General features: G+C 41.3%; 1 protein-coding gene across 1 annotated transcript in view; it reads right to left on the bottom strand.

Annotated features, from left to right (window-relative positions):
* The window catches only part of RP1 (RP1 axonemal microtubule associated), a 322,165-nt gene that overhangs the window by 20,892 nt on the left and 284,012 nt on the right, over window positions 1-17,261 (bottom strand). Inside the window, exon 26 of the mRNA XM_073998827.1 lies at window positions 12,471-12,690. Coding sequence (XP_073854928.1) covers window positions 12,471-12,690 — 220 coding nt within the window. The remainder of the gene's footprint in view (window positions 1-12,470; window positions 12,691-17,261) is intronic.

Genomic DNA, 17,261 nt, shown 5'->3' with positions numbered 1-17,261 from the left:
ACCATTTTAACAATTCCCCCATCTGTCAAGGAAGGCAAACACATGTATTATCAAAGCTCAGCATGTTTAATGTCTGATTTCTTTAACTTATTCATTATTTGGGCTTATAAATGTACGACTACATAAATAAGATTTATATGATCTTATTAGTGGTACAAAAATCTTTCAAAATCTTCACCTGCAGGTTTATTTTCAAACATCTTCGTAGGCCCAAATTTTTGCTAAGTGTTTGTTAATGATGATTTATCAACCTCAACTCCAAGCATTAACAGCTCCATAAATAGTATCCTTTATCCCTGGATTCTTCAGTCTCTGCTTACTGCAGCAAGCACAGAATTTTTTTTTAATATGCTTGCTTTTCATGGGGACATATAATTGCTTAGTCATAAGGATATATTTAAAATGTCACATGGCTGGAGAAGGGGGATGATATGATTTTTCACTAGAAATCTGGGAGAGGGATGTGCAAAAAATTTGTCCAAGCACAACAACTTAATTTTTTTTTCCAGTCCAATTTTACTGCAATGAATGAATTCAGCTGCTTGGTCTCCTGGTTGATTGTCGAACCAGTAAAAAACCAAAAACAGAAAATACAATGTACTTCTGTGGTTTTTGTTTTGTTTTGTTTTTTTAATTTATATAAGAATGCACAGGTGCACTGTAGCCTCCTTCAGAGTTCCAGGTGTTGGCATTCCCTAACTTCTGCCTGCTTGATGGGCAGCCTTGCCACACCCAAGAATGGTTGACTTGGCTTAGTGTCACTGGTCTGAGAGCTTATCAGTCATTAGGAAGCTTCTCTAAAATATCATCCCAGGCCGGGTGTGGTGGCTCACACCTGTAATCCCAGCACTTTGGGAGGCCAAGGTGGGCAGATTACTTGAGGTCAGGCGTTTAAGACCAGCCTGGTCAACATGATGAAACCCCATCTCTACTAAAAATGCAAAAATTTGCAGGGTGTGGTGGCGGACGCCTGTAATCCCAGCTACTCGGGAGGCTGAGGTAGGAAAATAGCTTGAACCCAGGAGGCAGAAGTTGCAGTGAGCCGAGATTGTGCCACTGCACTCTAGCCTCGGTGACTGAGTGAGACTCCACCTCAAAAAAATTAAAAAATATTTTTAAAAAATCATCTTGGGAAATAACTGTTCTTCATCACTAAACTTTTTTTATCTCTTTAAATACGTTCATTATAAGTCTTCAAATTTTTAATTCCTTTGCTATAATACCACTGCGTCGTGATCCAGTCTCTTTATTTACTTTTGACACAGTTGTACTATACAGAGATTACATTATTTTGGCTGTGAGTTCATATTTCTGTGATGGTACAGGAGTCTCCATCCAGCAGTGTGTATGGGAGAAGAGCCTTAAACCAGACAGCATCTGTGTCTTCTGCAGTTGTATCGTTCGGCCCAATCCACACCAGGCAGGGACAGAGGATGATCGGGACACACCAACAACCAGACAGCTGCAGTTTATCTCTCCTTACCACTCCTACAAGCACTCCACCAGGACCTTGTCCTCAGGCCCCAGGAAGAACAGGCTAGGAGGAGGCATTCCTTAGAAGCCAAGGAGCCCATGAGTCTTGGGGCTCAGAGGAAAGTGCAGAAGCAGGTGGAAATTGACAGAGACTCCTAAGCTCCACCTGCTGCCTCAGCTCCTGACTCAGGCACTTGTGCTGCCCGAGATGATTGCCAAGGATGCCTGCGCCAGATATCTGAGCCCACACATAGGTGGGGCAGGGAGAAATGAGTGCAAAACTGCAACAGGAGGGAGAAGGGACAGGAGAGGAGGGAGAGAGAGAAATCACATGTATTTTCATGTTGTGGGAAATTTTTCTAAAATTAAGAGCAGATTAAAACAAAACAAAAGCTATATATATATTTTACAGGACTAGAGGCCAAAGACACAGAAGTAATAGAAGTGAGAGGGGACCTGCAGGGAAGAGAAGCAGCAGCTGTTTGATTCATTCTGCAGTTCTCTACTCAGAGCCCCGCACTGCTCTGGGGACTAGCCCTGAAGAGTGTGGGCAACTTAGCTGTCCCCAAAAAGTGGATCCCACACACACTGCCCCAGAGCCTGAGCTGGGAAACAGGGACAGTGGTAGCAGGAAAGTGTGAAGAACCATGACAGCTTAATGAATAGCAGCAGGTTGGATAAAGCCAAGGGCCTGTGATATCTGTCAGCAATCCACCAAGAGAGTAGAGGGGCTCCCAGAGCCCAGAGGTGACCGAGTACAGCTCACGAGTCAGCAGCTACTGTGCTTGATGCCTGTGGCCTGGATGACCTCCTCTCAGAGAGCCAGTGGAAGGATTGCACAATCTGAAATGAACGCAACCAAAACAAAGCCCTGCTTTCTACCATTCAGAACTGGAATTTCATCTGTCAAAAGATCGTTATTATCACCATCATTCTGGTAAACATATCAGGATACTATTATGAGATCGTAGCTGAGACTTTTCTTCCCTACATTTTTCTTGCTTGCCCTGAGGGCCCTGGGGCCTCCTGGGACTGACACTTATTTCTTGGGGGAAGACAGTTCTGAATAAGGCCTAAAACAAAAAGTCCACTGATTTCTGAAACAGACTGAAAGAATCTTAGGAGAGATATCACTTGTGAAAGATGTGACTACTTATTGTAAGAGTTTTGAACAAATCTCTCTCTTTTTTTACAAGAATTTGGAGAAAAAAGTCTCTTTTCCATCTCCCTCCCTCCCCTCTGCCTCCTTCCCTCCTTCCCTGGTGTCTCTGATTTGGCCTGAGCAATGCACCAGCAGAGGCTGAGGGATGGATCTCGGGGGCAGCCCTGAGGCAGCATCCTGTTGTCCAAGCAGCCAAGAGGAGTGTGGGAAAGGCAACATAGTGCCCTCATCAGCTCTCACCCCTGCTGCTAAGAGAAGCATGGAATGGCTGAGATCAGTGTGATAGTCCCAAAGGGACACATTTTTCTAGCCAGGGTGGCACAGAAACTAGAGCCATGGTGTGATGTGTGCTTCCTTCAGCAGACATTACCAGTGAGGGAGGAGGTGACTCCCAAAGACAAACAGAATGAGACTTTGGGGAAGGCTAAAGAGAACTGAAGGTAGCCCTCGCACCTTCAGACACGAGGACCATATCTGGGAACTAAGGTATTCATTCACGTGGAGTAGGAAGAGGGGCAGAATGAGAAGAAAGAATCCTGAATTGGTCAGTTTTAGACCAAAAGAAACTAAATTCAACTCCATACTACAAGTGTCTGAGTTTATTCGGAGTCAAAATGATTAAGATTTCCACCATCAGTAGCAACAAGGGTATGGGTTATTTTTCAAGTCAAGTATGTTAAAGTATAATTTAACATGCAGTAAAATTCACTTTTAAGATATAGTTTGATGAGTATTACCAAATGCGCACAGTCTTGGAACTACTACCACAATCAAGATAGAGAATATTTCCATCACACCCAATACTTTCCTAGGAAGGGCTGTAGACTTTCATCAGTTGTGGAGAAGGAAAAAGCTTATATTTTGCACCCCTCAAAGTTATCATTATGAAGATTCAAATCCACCACATGATGGTGAAAACAATGCAGATATAGCAGTAACCTGGACCATGTCTAGAAAGATGGTCTCATACGTGACACGTGTCTGTTTCTTAAATGAATGAATGTATAAAGGAATTGAAGCTAATTAATTGTTTATAATATATACTATATTTACTATAGTTCTGTTTTTAATCTGGATTTCATTTTAATGGTCATCTCATATTCTTTTCGGGCCAAGAAGTTTTTCTTTCCTTTGGTGGCCCATTTCCGATTATGCAAGGTAAAGTGAGAACTGCAGACATGTGGCAATGAGGGCAGCCCTTCACAAAGCTGGCTGGAATGGAGTAGCTTAACTATTTAGAGACCAGAAGTTTATCTGCGGAATGAAATTGAGTCTTCCCCGATCAGACTTCTATGTGTGTCTATAAATGCATAGAACATCAGGACCAGTAGATGTTTCAGGAGGAAGGGCCACTTCTAACCTAGTCTAAGATGTTGCAGTTGAACATGAGCAAGGAAGCACTGAGGACCACAAAATTTTGGTCCCAGTAGTACGCATGCAAAGGAGCAGGCGGCTGCCTCCCCCACAGCTGGCCATCTGTCAGTAATAGGAAGTGATAATAAATTAGTTGAGCCAGGCAATTTTCCTGCTAGATTTAAGCAGCTATTGCCAGAGAAATGCCCTAAAAGGAAGCAATCTCCTCAATTTAGGATGATTTTGAACAAACCACGAAAGAATATTTGGTAATTGTGTTGTTAAGATCACTTGAAGTTATCAGTGCTCTATCAGGCAATGGCTTTGTCTACGGGACTGTCTATAGCCCGAGCTGCCACTTCTGAGGGCACTGCTGCAGAAGTCCACTCATCCGTGCAGGGGGCGTCTTGGTTTCTTTGCTCCTAACTCCCATATTCCTAGGGGCAGGGCTCATGTTTTTTCAGGTTAGAACCCCCAGCTCCTAGCACACATAAATATCTGCTGAATAAAGAAGCGCTCCCTCATCCCTCCGTCGATGAGTCCTGTGCACCGCGCTCTGCTAGTTGCCAAAGAACCACTGATCAGGTATGAATCATCTAAAGAAGGCAGTGGCTGCTCCCCACCCAGAGCTGTGCCCTTCCCAGGCCACCTTCCCAGGCACTCTGCAACCCCCGCCCCAAAGTGCTCCTCCCTGATAGTCATTGGAACTTGTCTCTTCCTTCCTAACTTTGTTCTTGTTCCCCACTTCACCCCAGGGGCCACCTAGCTTCTGGCCCTTTGGCCACATCCCTAGACCCAGGTCCATAGATGTCAGTGGCACGGACAATAGAATTTCGCTTACCAGACTCTGACTGTCTCTAAGGAGTGCCATCCACCAGCGTGTGGAGGGACTGAAGAGGGGTGAGGTGGGGACCTGGCATGGTGAGCCCTTCGTGTCAGACTCTGGGCTAGAAGCTCCCCCTAAGAGAGCTCATTTAGAATGTCTCCTCATCTCCTTTACACAATGTGACCCAGTGGCGTCATTCATTTTCCTTCCATCCGAACTATCCAAGATTTCTCAATCTGCTCAATCGGCTCGGGAAATATTCTCCATTTAACAAATCAACAATAGGATCACATAAGAATATCATTTTTCCAGCTGTATCCCTAATGTTGCAGACGTCTGTTCTCCTAACAAGGTGTATAGTTCATATTTTATTGGGAAATGATCTATGGGACTTAACCTAGAAAAATGTGCCCTTGTGCAAACATGTATGCAAACATGTCTACACACACACACACGCAAACACAGAGGCAAGCATGTCTGCACACGCACACCCACATGCAAACACAGAGGCAAGCATGTCTACACACGCACACCCACATGCAAACACAGAGGCAAGCATGTCTACACACGCACACCCACATGCAAACACAGAGGCAAGCATGTCTACACACGCACACCCACATGCAAACACAGAGGCAAGCATGTCTACACACGCACACCCACATGCAAACACAGAGGCAAGCATGTCTACACACGCACACCCACATGCAAACACAGAGGCAAGCATGTCTGCACACGCACACCCACATGCAAACACAGAGGCAAGCATGTCTGCACACGCACACCCACATGCAAACACAGAGGCAAGCATGTCTACACACGCACACCCACATGCAAACACAGAGGCAAGCATGTCTACACACGCACACCCATATGCAAACACAGAGGCAAGCATGTCTACACACGCACACCCATATGCAAACACAGAGGCAAGCATGTCTACACACGCACACACATACGTACACACAGAGGACTCCGCAACCTTTATTAGGGGCAAACAGCATTACACTCCAGTGAAATCCATGAGACCTTACATCTTAATTAGGACCCTAACCAGAAGATTCTCCACTCAGGCCCTTCTATAGGTTGGTGCAAAAGTAACTGCGGTTTTTGCCATTAAAAGTAAATAAATTGAGGAGCTAAATACATAAATTGAAGCTAAATAAATAAATAAATTGAGCTAAATATTTATTAGCTCCTCAATGTACAGAAGGTGGTATGAAGCGTTCTTTGGGCCACCCGGCCTCCCAACTCTGTCCAGCTGGTAAATCATCCCGGGGCCATGCTCTCTCAGCACACTGTCTTTCATCTCGGGAAAAAGTTCTGAACAAGTTTCAGGTTCTACCTACCTCGGTGGACATAACCAAATAACCATGAAGTTCAAGGAGAAGGCTAGAAGGCCATGAACTTCTCATTGATGCCCTCAGCCTTATCACAGGGCACACAATATTGTTAGTTAACATGGGTATTTTTTGTGAAACCTTTCCTAATCAGAACAAAGAGTGCAATTGCGTTTCGGGGACTTGCCTAGTCCCTTAGTCTTAGCCATGAGGCTCTAATGCGCCTAGGTAACACTAATGACTGCCCCAGGGACTCCTCACCTGCCCCCTCTCCTGGCTGTTGGGCCTGCTTCCCTCTGCACCTGAGCCCTGCGATGCTGTGCAGGGAGGGCTACCAGCCCCCACAGGACTGGAGCAAGTGTGGGCACAAGGACCCTGGAGCTTTGCAGGCAGAGCGACCAAACTTCCCGAAGACAACCCCTAGGCTGAAGCGTCCCTTTGATTTAATTAATGAACCATTTTAGTGCTTTCTCTCAGGTCATCAAGAATTAAGCTTTTGGAGCACTCGTTGTGGTGAGATCACATTGATACAGCCCAAAAAAATCAGATCTCAGGAACAGATGGCAAATGAGATTCAGCGTTAAACATGTGCAGACAGTTCAGTTCCAGTCTGCACTGAAGGTTTGGGATCCAAGACCATATACGGTGGCGGTTTGGGGCTGCATCATCCTGTGCCTCTTGGTTGAAAGTACATACCTGATTGCTGAAAAAGAAATACCTCTGGGCCAGGCACCATAGCTCACACCTGTAATCTCAGCACTTTGGGAGGCCGAGGGGGGTGGATCACCTGAGGTCAGGAGTTTAATACCAGCCTGGCCAACAGAGCAAAACTCCGTCTCTACTAAAAATACGTAAATAAATAAATAGAATAAAATACCTGTAGTCCCAGCTCCTCAGGAGGTTGAGGCAGGAGAATTGCTTGAACCCAGAAGGTGGAGGTTGCAGTGGGCTGAGATTGCACCACAGCACTCCAGCCTGGGCAAGACTCTGTCTCACACACACACAAAAGAAGTACGTCTGAGCCATAGAGAGAAAAGGGATGCCATAGTTGGGAGGGGACTAGAGTTTCTTGCAGTTTTACAGAAGGTTGCCAGGAAAGCGGCACTGGAAACGTCCCTTAGATCAGAGACCTGAGCACAGATGAAGAGCTGGCCATGTAGGGGCCTGGGCAAGGCCTGTGATAGCAGACGGGACAGAAAGGGCAGGGGCCTGAGGACTTCGGGGATGCAAGCCAGAGTCACGATGGAAATAAAGGCTGGAGTCAGGGACAGCAGGTGGTGGTGGGACACAAGTAGGTCCTTGTAGGACATTGTGATGACTTTGGCTGTTACTCTTAGTAAGTTAGAAAATCTTTGGAGGGTTGTAAGCAAAGGAATGACATAATCTGATTGACATTTTAAGAGGGTCACTCTGTCAATGGGGTTGAGAACAGCGTGTACTAATCCCAAAGCGCTCTTTGTGATACCAGTGTTCCCATGATAGCAGCTAAATGCTGCGAAGGAAGGAGGGGAATGAATGATTTTAGCGTACTGAGTGCCTCCTCTATGATGGGCACCCATTGCGCTGCTCTGCTGCGCTCCTGGTGGAAATCCCACAGGAGGCTCATGGCCTGGGTTTGCCTAAAAAGGTCACCACTGACACTGCTGTCCTGAAATAATGATTCAGAGCCCTTCTTCACTCTCAAAAAAGTCCTGGTTCAGATGGTGAATTAAATGGAAACCATTCTGGTAATAGATGTTATATTTCCCATTTCACAAAGAAAGTAACAGAAACTCAGAAAACCTGGCCACTTGCCCCAATTCACATAGTCAGTGATGGAGACCTGGATTTGAGGCCAGATGCTGTGTATCTGAACTACAGTCCTCTTGTGGACGAAAAGGTCTGAATCATTCTGAAGCCCATGTTTTCCCCTCACATATTGATGAGTACTGTGATAAAGGCTAAAGCATTAAAGAAAGCTTGTCCTTTTTTTAAAAATTTAGCTCAGTTGTTATCTAAAACTTGCTATAGGTTGTCAGCAGGCATTTCAGCTTATTTTCTCATGACTTCAAGTTTCATAAATGCAAATATTTTGAAACAGGCATATTTCAAATATGATGGTACTTTAATACATTCTTAGATGGTTATTTCTTGATTTGAAGTAAAGCCCTTCTGACCACTTGCCAAAGGCTGGCAATAGATGGGGCCTCGAACCTCACCTTCCTTTATCATCCATCTCTCCTGGAGAGAGCCTGGAGCCAGAACGTGAGGCAAAGCCACCTCAAGCTGAGTCAGCATTCTTATCAGCCTTAAGCATCCCTGCCAGGCCGTTAACTAAAGACTCTTAAGGACAAGAAGCCAAGGGCAATAGGCATCTCCTCCGGGCTGCTCCCCACCAACACCGCGGATGGTGAATAAATCAGAGAAAGACATGAAACAAGCTGCACTTGGCAGTGCTGGCCTCTGGGAGGAGATGACTATAATCCACCAGCAATCGAGCTCAGCCCCCAAAGCATGATGACTTATAGACTAGTAGTCTCAAAACCCTCTCCTTTTGAAAACATTCCAGCAATCCTTTGAAAATAAGAGGCAAGGTCACAGAATTAATCGGCTCAGAGTGTAAGTGCCAACTGCTTGGAAAACCACTCTTTCTGTGCTACGAAATTAAAAAGTACCCAACCCTCGAGAGCATCCCTAGGACTTTACCAGCCTGGCAACTCCAAGAAAAGTATCAGTAGCTTAATCATTTAAAAGTTTCTCCTCATCACTTCCTGTGTTTTTCCCGTGGCCAGCTAGAGAATGCTACGACAGAGGGACAGACAATCCCACAACATTGAAGGTCAACATTTCCTTCCTTCTCTTCTCAAAGCCAAACCAAGAAAGTATCAGTTCATTGGTCTGAATCCACTGTGGGCTTTCCTTGATGTCATGGGAATAACAAATGAGCCTCTGGATGGCACCAAGATGACTTTCCAAAAGATGGTACTCAGTATGCCCAGACCGCTCCTTGCCCACCCATGAGTTTTGGTCTCTGTTTAATTCCTGAATACTGGGGTGTTATTATTTTTTTCATTTTCTTATTTTAATGATTTTAATGATTAATCTTGGAAAAGGGCAACTGGATTGATATTGCAGAGCCTGAGAAAAATTAGAAGACTTGGTCTGATTAGCTGTGAGTATCATTATTACATTATATTCTTCTGCTGGAGAAAGTACCTTAAGAAATGGCTAGTGCACTTCAGCTAAGAAATTAACCCCTTTAAATGGGAAATGCTAATGGATAAAGTTTCATTAGCTAGTTTGGAGGAAGGATGAACAGAAAGATGCAGGGAAGACATGCTGAGCCTTTATTGCTGCTCGAGTTAAATGGACCCAAAATCAATAGCTCATTTAAGATACAATGCAGTTTCTCTTGGACCTCAAATTAAACAACAACAACAACAACAACAACAAACTCATACAACTGCCTTCCACATATTTTTTTCCTTTTTGCATGTAACAAATGTGCTCCAATAGAAGCAACTGAAAGAAATACAAATGAGTTGTCTAATAGGGTTGAAAGTTCACTTTAAAATAATGCAGCCTTGGGCAGATCACCTGAGGTCAGGGGTTCGAGACCAGCCTGGCCAACATGGTGAAACCCCATCTCTACTAAAAATGCAAAAATTAGCCAGGCAAGGTAGCTCATGCCTGTAATTGCAGCTACTCAGGAGGCTGGGGCAGGAGAATCGCTTGAACTCGGGAGGTGGACGTTGCAGTGAGTCGAGACTGCACCACTGCACTCCAGCCTGGGCGACAGAGAGAGACTCTATCTCAATAATAATAATAATAATAATGCAGCCTTTAAAAACATAACAAATTAAGAAATATGTAGTATAGCACGCCATCAGAGTTCTTCTGTTTCTTATCAGTACCATGGACTTCAACATTTTTTTAAACATCATTTTTCAAAAGTAGAATGAATTTGACATGTTAGCAACAAGGTGAATAGAATAGATAGGTCCTGAGACATGCATGGTAGAAACTAGAATTCTTAATTTTTTAGGACCCCTTCATTTTTCCCACTTCAGCATCTTCTGGGCATCCCTGGATACCACTGCCACCTTCACATGACTGCAGGACAGCTAGAAAGAACTATTAGAATCAGGAGCTTTATGATGTGTCAAATGAAATTTTATATGAGAGAATGTTTTTGCAAACTGTCAAAATATATACAAATATAAAGCATTAGTATTATTCTACATTTCTCCTTTCATTAAGCAGGACTTACCCCAAATATTTCTTGCTGTGTCTGAATTAATCAACAAATATCTGGGGGCATGTACCCATGTGTTCTGTGCCATTCTAACAGAGATTGAGAGTATGTGGGGTGGAGCACCAGCTGGGATATAAGGCTAATCAATGAGAAGCTGGTGGAGAGAAGCCCAGCCCCTCCAGTAATTGTAGAAGAAATCAGCAGGAGGTGAATGGGCAGGGACAGGGAGGGTTCAAAGAATTACTGAAATGCTGAGCAAAGACTTCCAGGGGATACTGAAAAGAAGAAACTGATGAGAGGCCAGAAGAAGGGGAGTCATTAGACTGACGATGATAACTATGGCCATGAAGACAGAATGACTTCTAAAGAATAGGACCCCTATCTGAATCATCTGGATTTCCTCTGGTGCTCATTACTCCTGGCTCACACCAGCCACCTGAGACCTGTTTGTAGGCATGTGTTTACCCTTATCTGTGTGGAATGGTTGAATGAGTGGGTATTAAAGATGATGGGATGGTAAACACCTAATGGAGTGCTGGGGCTCTAGGCAGGAAAGAAGACAGGACTGAAGAAGAAAATGTGTCATTCTGTTGTGTAGAATTAACAATAGAAGTTAGAGAGAGGCTCAAAGGGGAGCAAAGAATCAAGCATTTAAACCCACCTGTTCAAGGCAAAATGACCAAGTAGGGCCAGTGATATAAAGAGAAAAACTTGGATGAAACAGTCAAAGTACTAGGCTGGTACCATGTGATGAAGGTCAAGGTAGGAGAGATACGTAATGATGATGATGATAGTAATGACTAGTATTTCTTGTGGAATTATTGTATGCTAGGAACACTGCTATATACTGTAAGTACGTCATCCTAAATATCATAAATACATTATCTCATGTACTGAAAACAATCCTATGGCATAAACACTATTTATCACCACTTTACAGACAAGGCATTGTTGGCTAAGGGAGGCTAGCTAATCACATCACCAAGCCAAGACTTGGTTCCAGAGCCTCTAAGAACCTCTGCCTCTTCAAATGAGACATGAACAGTATCAGTATCAAACACAGCAGAGAGGTCCAGGTTACTAAGAACACTCACACACACTCATACACACAGACTTTTTCACACATGCATACAGGAACATGCACACACACATATACACATACACATAGTGTCACATGCATGCACGCACTCATACGCATATACCCACATGTATATGTTCTGTCAAACACATACATATATAAGCATTCACGCACAGACACTCAAACACTCACATGCATACACACAAACACATACATGCACATATATACACACACATATACACAGTCATTTCATTCTGAACAAAGAGGCTATCAGTATCCATTGAGAAATAACATTTTCTCTCCAGTGGTGGAGGCAAAGAAGGTAGTTATTAGAGATACCGGGAATGGACAGAGAGAAAATTAAGACATTGGGTAAGTTCACTTTCAAGCAAGAAAGAAAAAATACACAGTAAGGGAATTCAGGTGCTACAAAGTTCATGATTGCTGACATCTGTTAACATAATTAGCTAAGAAGAAAGTCACATCTAAATGGTAGCAAAGCAGCTTAAAGAAAGATGAGCTGAACACACGCATCTATTCTTGGATATCCATGGTCACCTTTGAACAGACATACCGGTGTTAATCCTAAAGTCTAATGTTCTAAATCGGGGGGGCAAACAACTTCAGGCCCGTGGGCCAAATCTGCCAGCCACTTGTTTTTGTACAGTCCAGGAGCTAGAATGCTTTTTATTTTTCTTAATGATTAAAAAAATCAAAACCAGAATACTATTTTTTAACAAATAAACATTATATGAAACTCCAATTTCAGAGTCTACACATAAAGTTTTATTGGCACACAGCCACGTCATTTGTTTCCATATTATCTATATCTGCCACCTCACTACACTGGCAGAGTTGAGCAGTTTTCGCAGAGACTTTATAGCACACAGAGTGTGAGATATTTAGTATCTGGTCCTTTACAGAAAAAGGTGCCAGCCCCTATTCTAAATCATCTCAATATTTTAATTTTCAATACACATCACAAAGGAAATGAAATGATATACCTGGCAAAGGTGCTTTCTTAGTTCCCATGATGGGTATTTCCTTCCATAGATCTCCATCATTTTCATTCTCAGCTATCCAGGAATCAACAGGTAAACAAAATAGCTCATTTGTGGCTATATTTCCAAGTCTAACTTCTTCCAGATACCACCTGGGATTCTTTCCAGTGTTGTCGTGTCCAATACGTATTTTATAGATTTCACCAATATCTTTGAGATTAATCTGCAACACAAAGGATAAAAGGGAACTAAAACTCCCTACATCTCCAATTTCCAAATTCATATTCCATTTTGAACTCAATACCTACTTTTTTTTAATCATAAATACCCTTACTAATTTCCCTTAGAACCAGTTACTTCTAACACCATGAAATGCTGTTCTATATGGTGAAGCATGTATCCACTAACCATGTAGAAACCAATAAATTAAATCCAGCTAGTTTTCATTACATCCTTTCTTTTAGCAACTCACAATTACTATCTTGCAATACATATATTTTATTGTAATTATTATTACACACTATTCATTCAGTGGTTAGACTTGAAGAATAAGACAATCTAATGCTCTGGTGTTATTAAGATTGAATTTTCCCATTAAAGTGAGATCCTGAGGAAGAGACCATATGTACACCTAGATTTAAACTAGGGTTCATGCTGTGATTCTACAAACATGTTGGTAATGTGATTGTTTTCCTTTGCACCACTCCAAAACACATAATTATTCAGTATGACAAATATTCTAAGGTATTATTCATTATTCAGAATAAGCAATATTTTTTGTCCTGAAAATTCCTACAGGGGTCATGTGAAAAAAAAAATTGATCAATTATGTACTACATTAGTTTTCTATTTCTGTTGTAACAAATTACCACAGACTTAATTGCTTAAAATAAGACCCATTTATTGTCTTCCAATTCCATGAGTCAGAAGTCCAGGCACCATGTGGCTCAGCTGAACTTCCGCTTAAGACCACACAAGCTGAGATCAAGGCGCTGGGTGAGCTGGGCTCCTCTTTGGAGACTCTGGGGAAGCTTCTGCTTCCAAGCTTATTCACACTGTTGGCAGGATCCTGTTCCTTGTGACTATAGGATTGAGTTCCCCGTTTCCTTTATGTGTGGCCCTCTGAATCTCCAAGTTATCAAGGGCACATCAAACCCTTCTTATGCTTGGAATTTCTGCTACCATTGGGAGAAAAATGTTTGTTTTTAGAGTCGTGTATAACTTAGAGTAGGCCCACCTGTATAAACCAGACTAATCTTCCTATTTTAAGGTCAGCTAATTAGTAACCTTAATTATGTCTGCAAAGTCTATTTGCCATGGAACATAACGTAGTCATAAGAGTAACACCAGGGCCAAAAATCATGAGGCCAAAATTCTGACTGCCACATACTATAGTTAGAAACCATTTAATCTGCCTTCTAGTATTTCATCTGCCCTCACCCCCACAATGACCTACAACATCTTTTCTCCCTTTGGTATTACCATAAATGGTCACATCATCACAGAAGTTACACCTGTTATGCATACCTGCTACCTTTTTCTACTAAAATATTTTTCTTGATAATATAATCTTGGGTTGTCATATTGGTGATAATTGCTCTGAATAAATTCTGTCCTGTAGCCAAAATGCTCTCTAGTCTGGGTGCACAGAGACAGATTTCATCACAGGCAAGCTAAATAGTTGGTCCCCCTCCTATTATTTCTAGAACAATGTGATTATAGGAATTCTATCACGTAGAAAAAATGTTAACATTGGTACTTAGTTCAGATAAGTACAGGACTCCTAACATACTCCTCAAAGTTACTGATAGAAGGAAATATGATAGAAATCAGTAGCCAAGCTCCAACATGCACCCTAAGGCAAAATAACATGGTCTCTCCATAGAAATACGGAACCTCAGGTTTTGATATCAGACAGACCTGAGTCTGAAAGTTATTTCCTTGTACCCTGGCTGGCTGTGTGAACTGCAGCAAGTTTTTCAACCTCTCTAAGTTTCAGTGCCCCCATCTGAATACTACAATAGTACCAATCTTACAAAGTATGATAGAAGTCAATAAATATAGCAGCTATTTTTTATGAGTCCGAATTTTGTACTAACATAAAAAGAAGTGGTCTAAATATATCTAATCTAAAGACAGGACAGAAAATGGGTCCAACCACTCACAGAAGGAAATTAAAACTACGGTTTGGCCATCATAAGTGAAATTAAAATTGATAAACCCTGTGTCTAATTCTGTTGGTAATTCACAAATATACTTGTAAATAATAACTGAATAGTGTCGTGGCATAGAAACTAAATTACCCATAGATTGTGCATGCCTGGGTTAGCCAATTAGAACCAGAACCAAAACGACTGAACTATAGCATGGCTAGTGCTGTAGACTGCTTCCAAATTGCTTCTAAGATATTAGTCAAATTAGTTTGGAACTGTTAGTTCTGGTTTAATAAATCAACCTGCGTCACTTCAGTTTTAATCAAATAAAAATGTAATATGCCTAGAAATTTTTCTTGCGTATAACTGTTTTTAGTTTTCTACATTTAACTTCCTACATTTGAAAACACACAAAAAAGGACAGTGACTCCAAAATATAGGATTTTTCTAACCAGGATACCCTAAACCCACATGAAACTTTAGTATTTTTTTAATAAATGGAAAATAAGTTATTTTTAAAACTTAAGTTCTAGAAGCAAATTTCATGTTGTGTAAAGTCTGTATCCTCTGTTTAAGACACTTTCGTATGTTGGAAAAACACATTGAAACACCAATTAGCTTTGTGATCACTGAATTCCATCTGGGGCATTTTATATTAACTTGGCATCTCAAGTCATCTAGGACAGCTCATTTTACATACTGATTGCCCTTCAAGGAAATGCTATAGCTTTCAACTCAGGGTAGGAATGTAGAAGTATAAACTAGAAACTTGAGTTCTAACAAGTTAGAAACACTAAAAATCATTCGGGTAAATTTTAAGAGGAAGTGGCATCACAAAAAAAAACACAAAACAAAAACAAAATAAAACAACAACAACAAAAACACCTCCCAAAGCACAGACAATTTGTTGTATTATACAACATGAAAAATATGATACTCTTCTCCTCTACACATACTGGGTAAAAATTCCTTATGAAAGAACTGGAAAATAAAACTTTCCTGGCTTAATGAGTAAATGATACTTAGATTTTTTTTAAAAGGATACAGGGCTTTATGGCCTAGAGTATTCAGGCTTCCTTCTGAAACTAAACAGGGGTCCTTGGTTTAAAAAATGCTTTATTCTTTAGTCTTGGTGTCATTCACAAAGCTAAGTTCAAAAGACCTTTCCTCAAAAATCTTAAGAAACTTCAAGAATCTAAGTAATCGCAGATTCTAGTGGGTTTTTCCCCGCACAGAATAACATGTTCTCCTAGTCCCGAGTCCCTGACTCTGACCTTGACTTTCAGAGGGAACAGATTTCTCACGCATTTGATTATCTAGAGTTATGATGCCTCTGAAGATTTAGGAGCTACTAGCTGTAAACAATTCTGGGTACCTTAAATACCCTTGTCCTACTTTCTTGAGAAAATTTAAACTTAAGTCTTAAGTTTAAGTCTTACGTATTTAATCTTAAGTCCTTTGTCCATTTTTAGCATTCCCCCACTAGACCCTTAACTCCTTGAGGATCTTTTAGCATTCCCTCACTAGACCCTTAACTCCCTGAGGATCTGAGTTCTGTCTTTCTTTTCTCTACCCTTAGTATTTATGCAAAATTTGGCAGAGAATAGACTGCTTTAATCATTCGTTAAATAAATCATATAGCGGTTGATTTTTTTTCATTTCATGTGTTTCCTTCATTCTCTTTGGCTTCTATCAAAATTTTAGTGGGCACACAAATCTGATAATAATTTGCAAAGTTTTGATGATTTGTTATAACAGTCTCCTTATAAGTATCTGAGCCCCAGTAACTGGGAAAAGGTTCTTGTTAACACTTTGATGCTTGTGTTTCTTTCTTTTTTTTAATTTAACAATAACAGTTTGTAATCCAATTAGTTGCTATTTAAATGAATGAAAAATGTGGCTTATACTTTGTTATGCAGTCTGTATTTTCAACAGTGAATGATTTCTACTGGAAACAAAGTCCTGATATCTTTATGAAGGAGTTGTATGATTAAGGTTAAAGCCAACATCCCCTAATATGGATCTTTAACTTTTTCTAACAAAGCAGTCACATTTCTCCTGGATTTTGAAGTAAATCTTGATACATCTTGGCAAAATATAAATGGATTATAATCAATTCTTTATGTAGGGTCCACTTTTATTATAGAAGGGTAACTTATTTTGACCTAACTTTCTAGCAACAACAATAATAAATTCTGCTTGAGGGCACTGTAAAACAAACAAAGCCGACAGCAAAGCCAGGGATTTCACCTAAAATGGGACAGAAAAGACCTTACCCTTGAAAATAGCTGATATTTATATTTGTATAGTTTTTTGCCTGAGGACATTTCCAATTCTACAAGAAACAGCGAGGATAAAACTCAAGCAGAAACACACAGTCTAATCTGCTGAAGAATGGGCAGAATGAATTTGGAACTAATTTGGAACTACCAGAGTAGCTGGAAATTAAGAAGGGAGATCCCAGAAAGGAGGGAACAAAAGTGGGTGATACAAATTTGTATGTAAATACCAGTCAAATCCTAGACCAATGACTACACTATTCACATGCAGGTATGACTGCAAGGAGTTCAGAGAGAAAACAAGTCAGAAGGCTAAAATAACTAAGTGGCAATTCTAGCTGTTACTTACCACAAGTGACTTT

Source organism: Macaca fascicularis, chromosome 8 (assembly GCF_037993035.2).
Source record: "Macaca fascicularis isolate 582-1 chromosome 8, T2T-MFA8v1.1".
Taxonomy (NCBI): domain Eukaryota; kingdom Metazoa; phylum Chordata; class Mammalia; order Primates; family Cercopithecidae; genus Macaca; species Macaca fascicularis.
The sequence above is the reverse complement of the archived record's forward strand: the minus strand, read 5'-3'. Positions and strand labels throughout refer to the sequence as shown.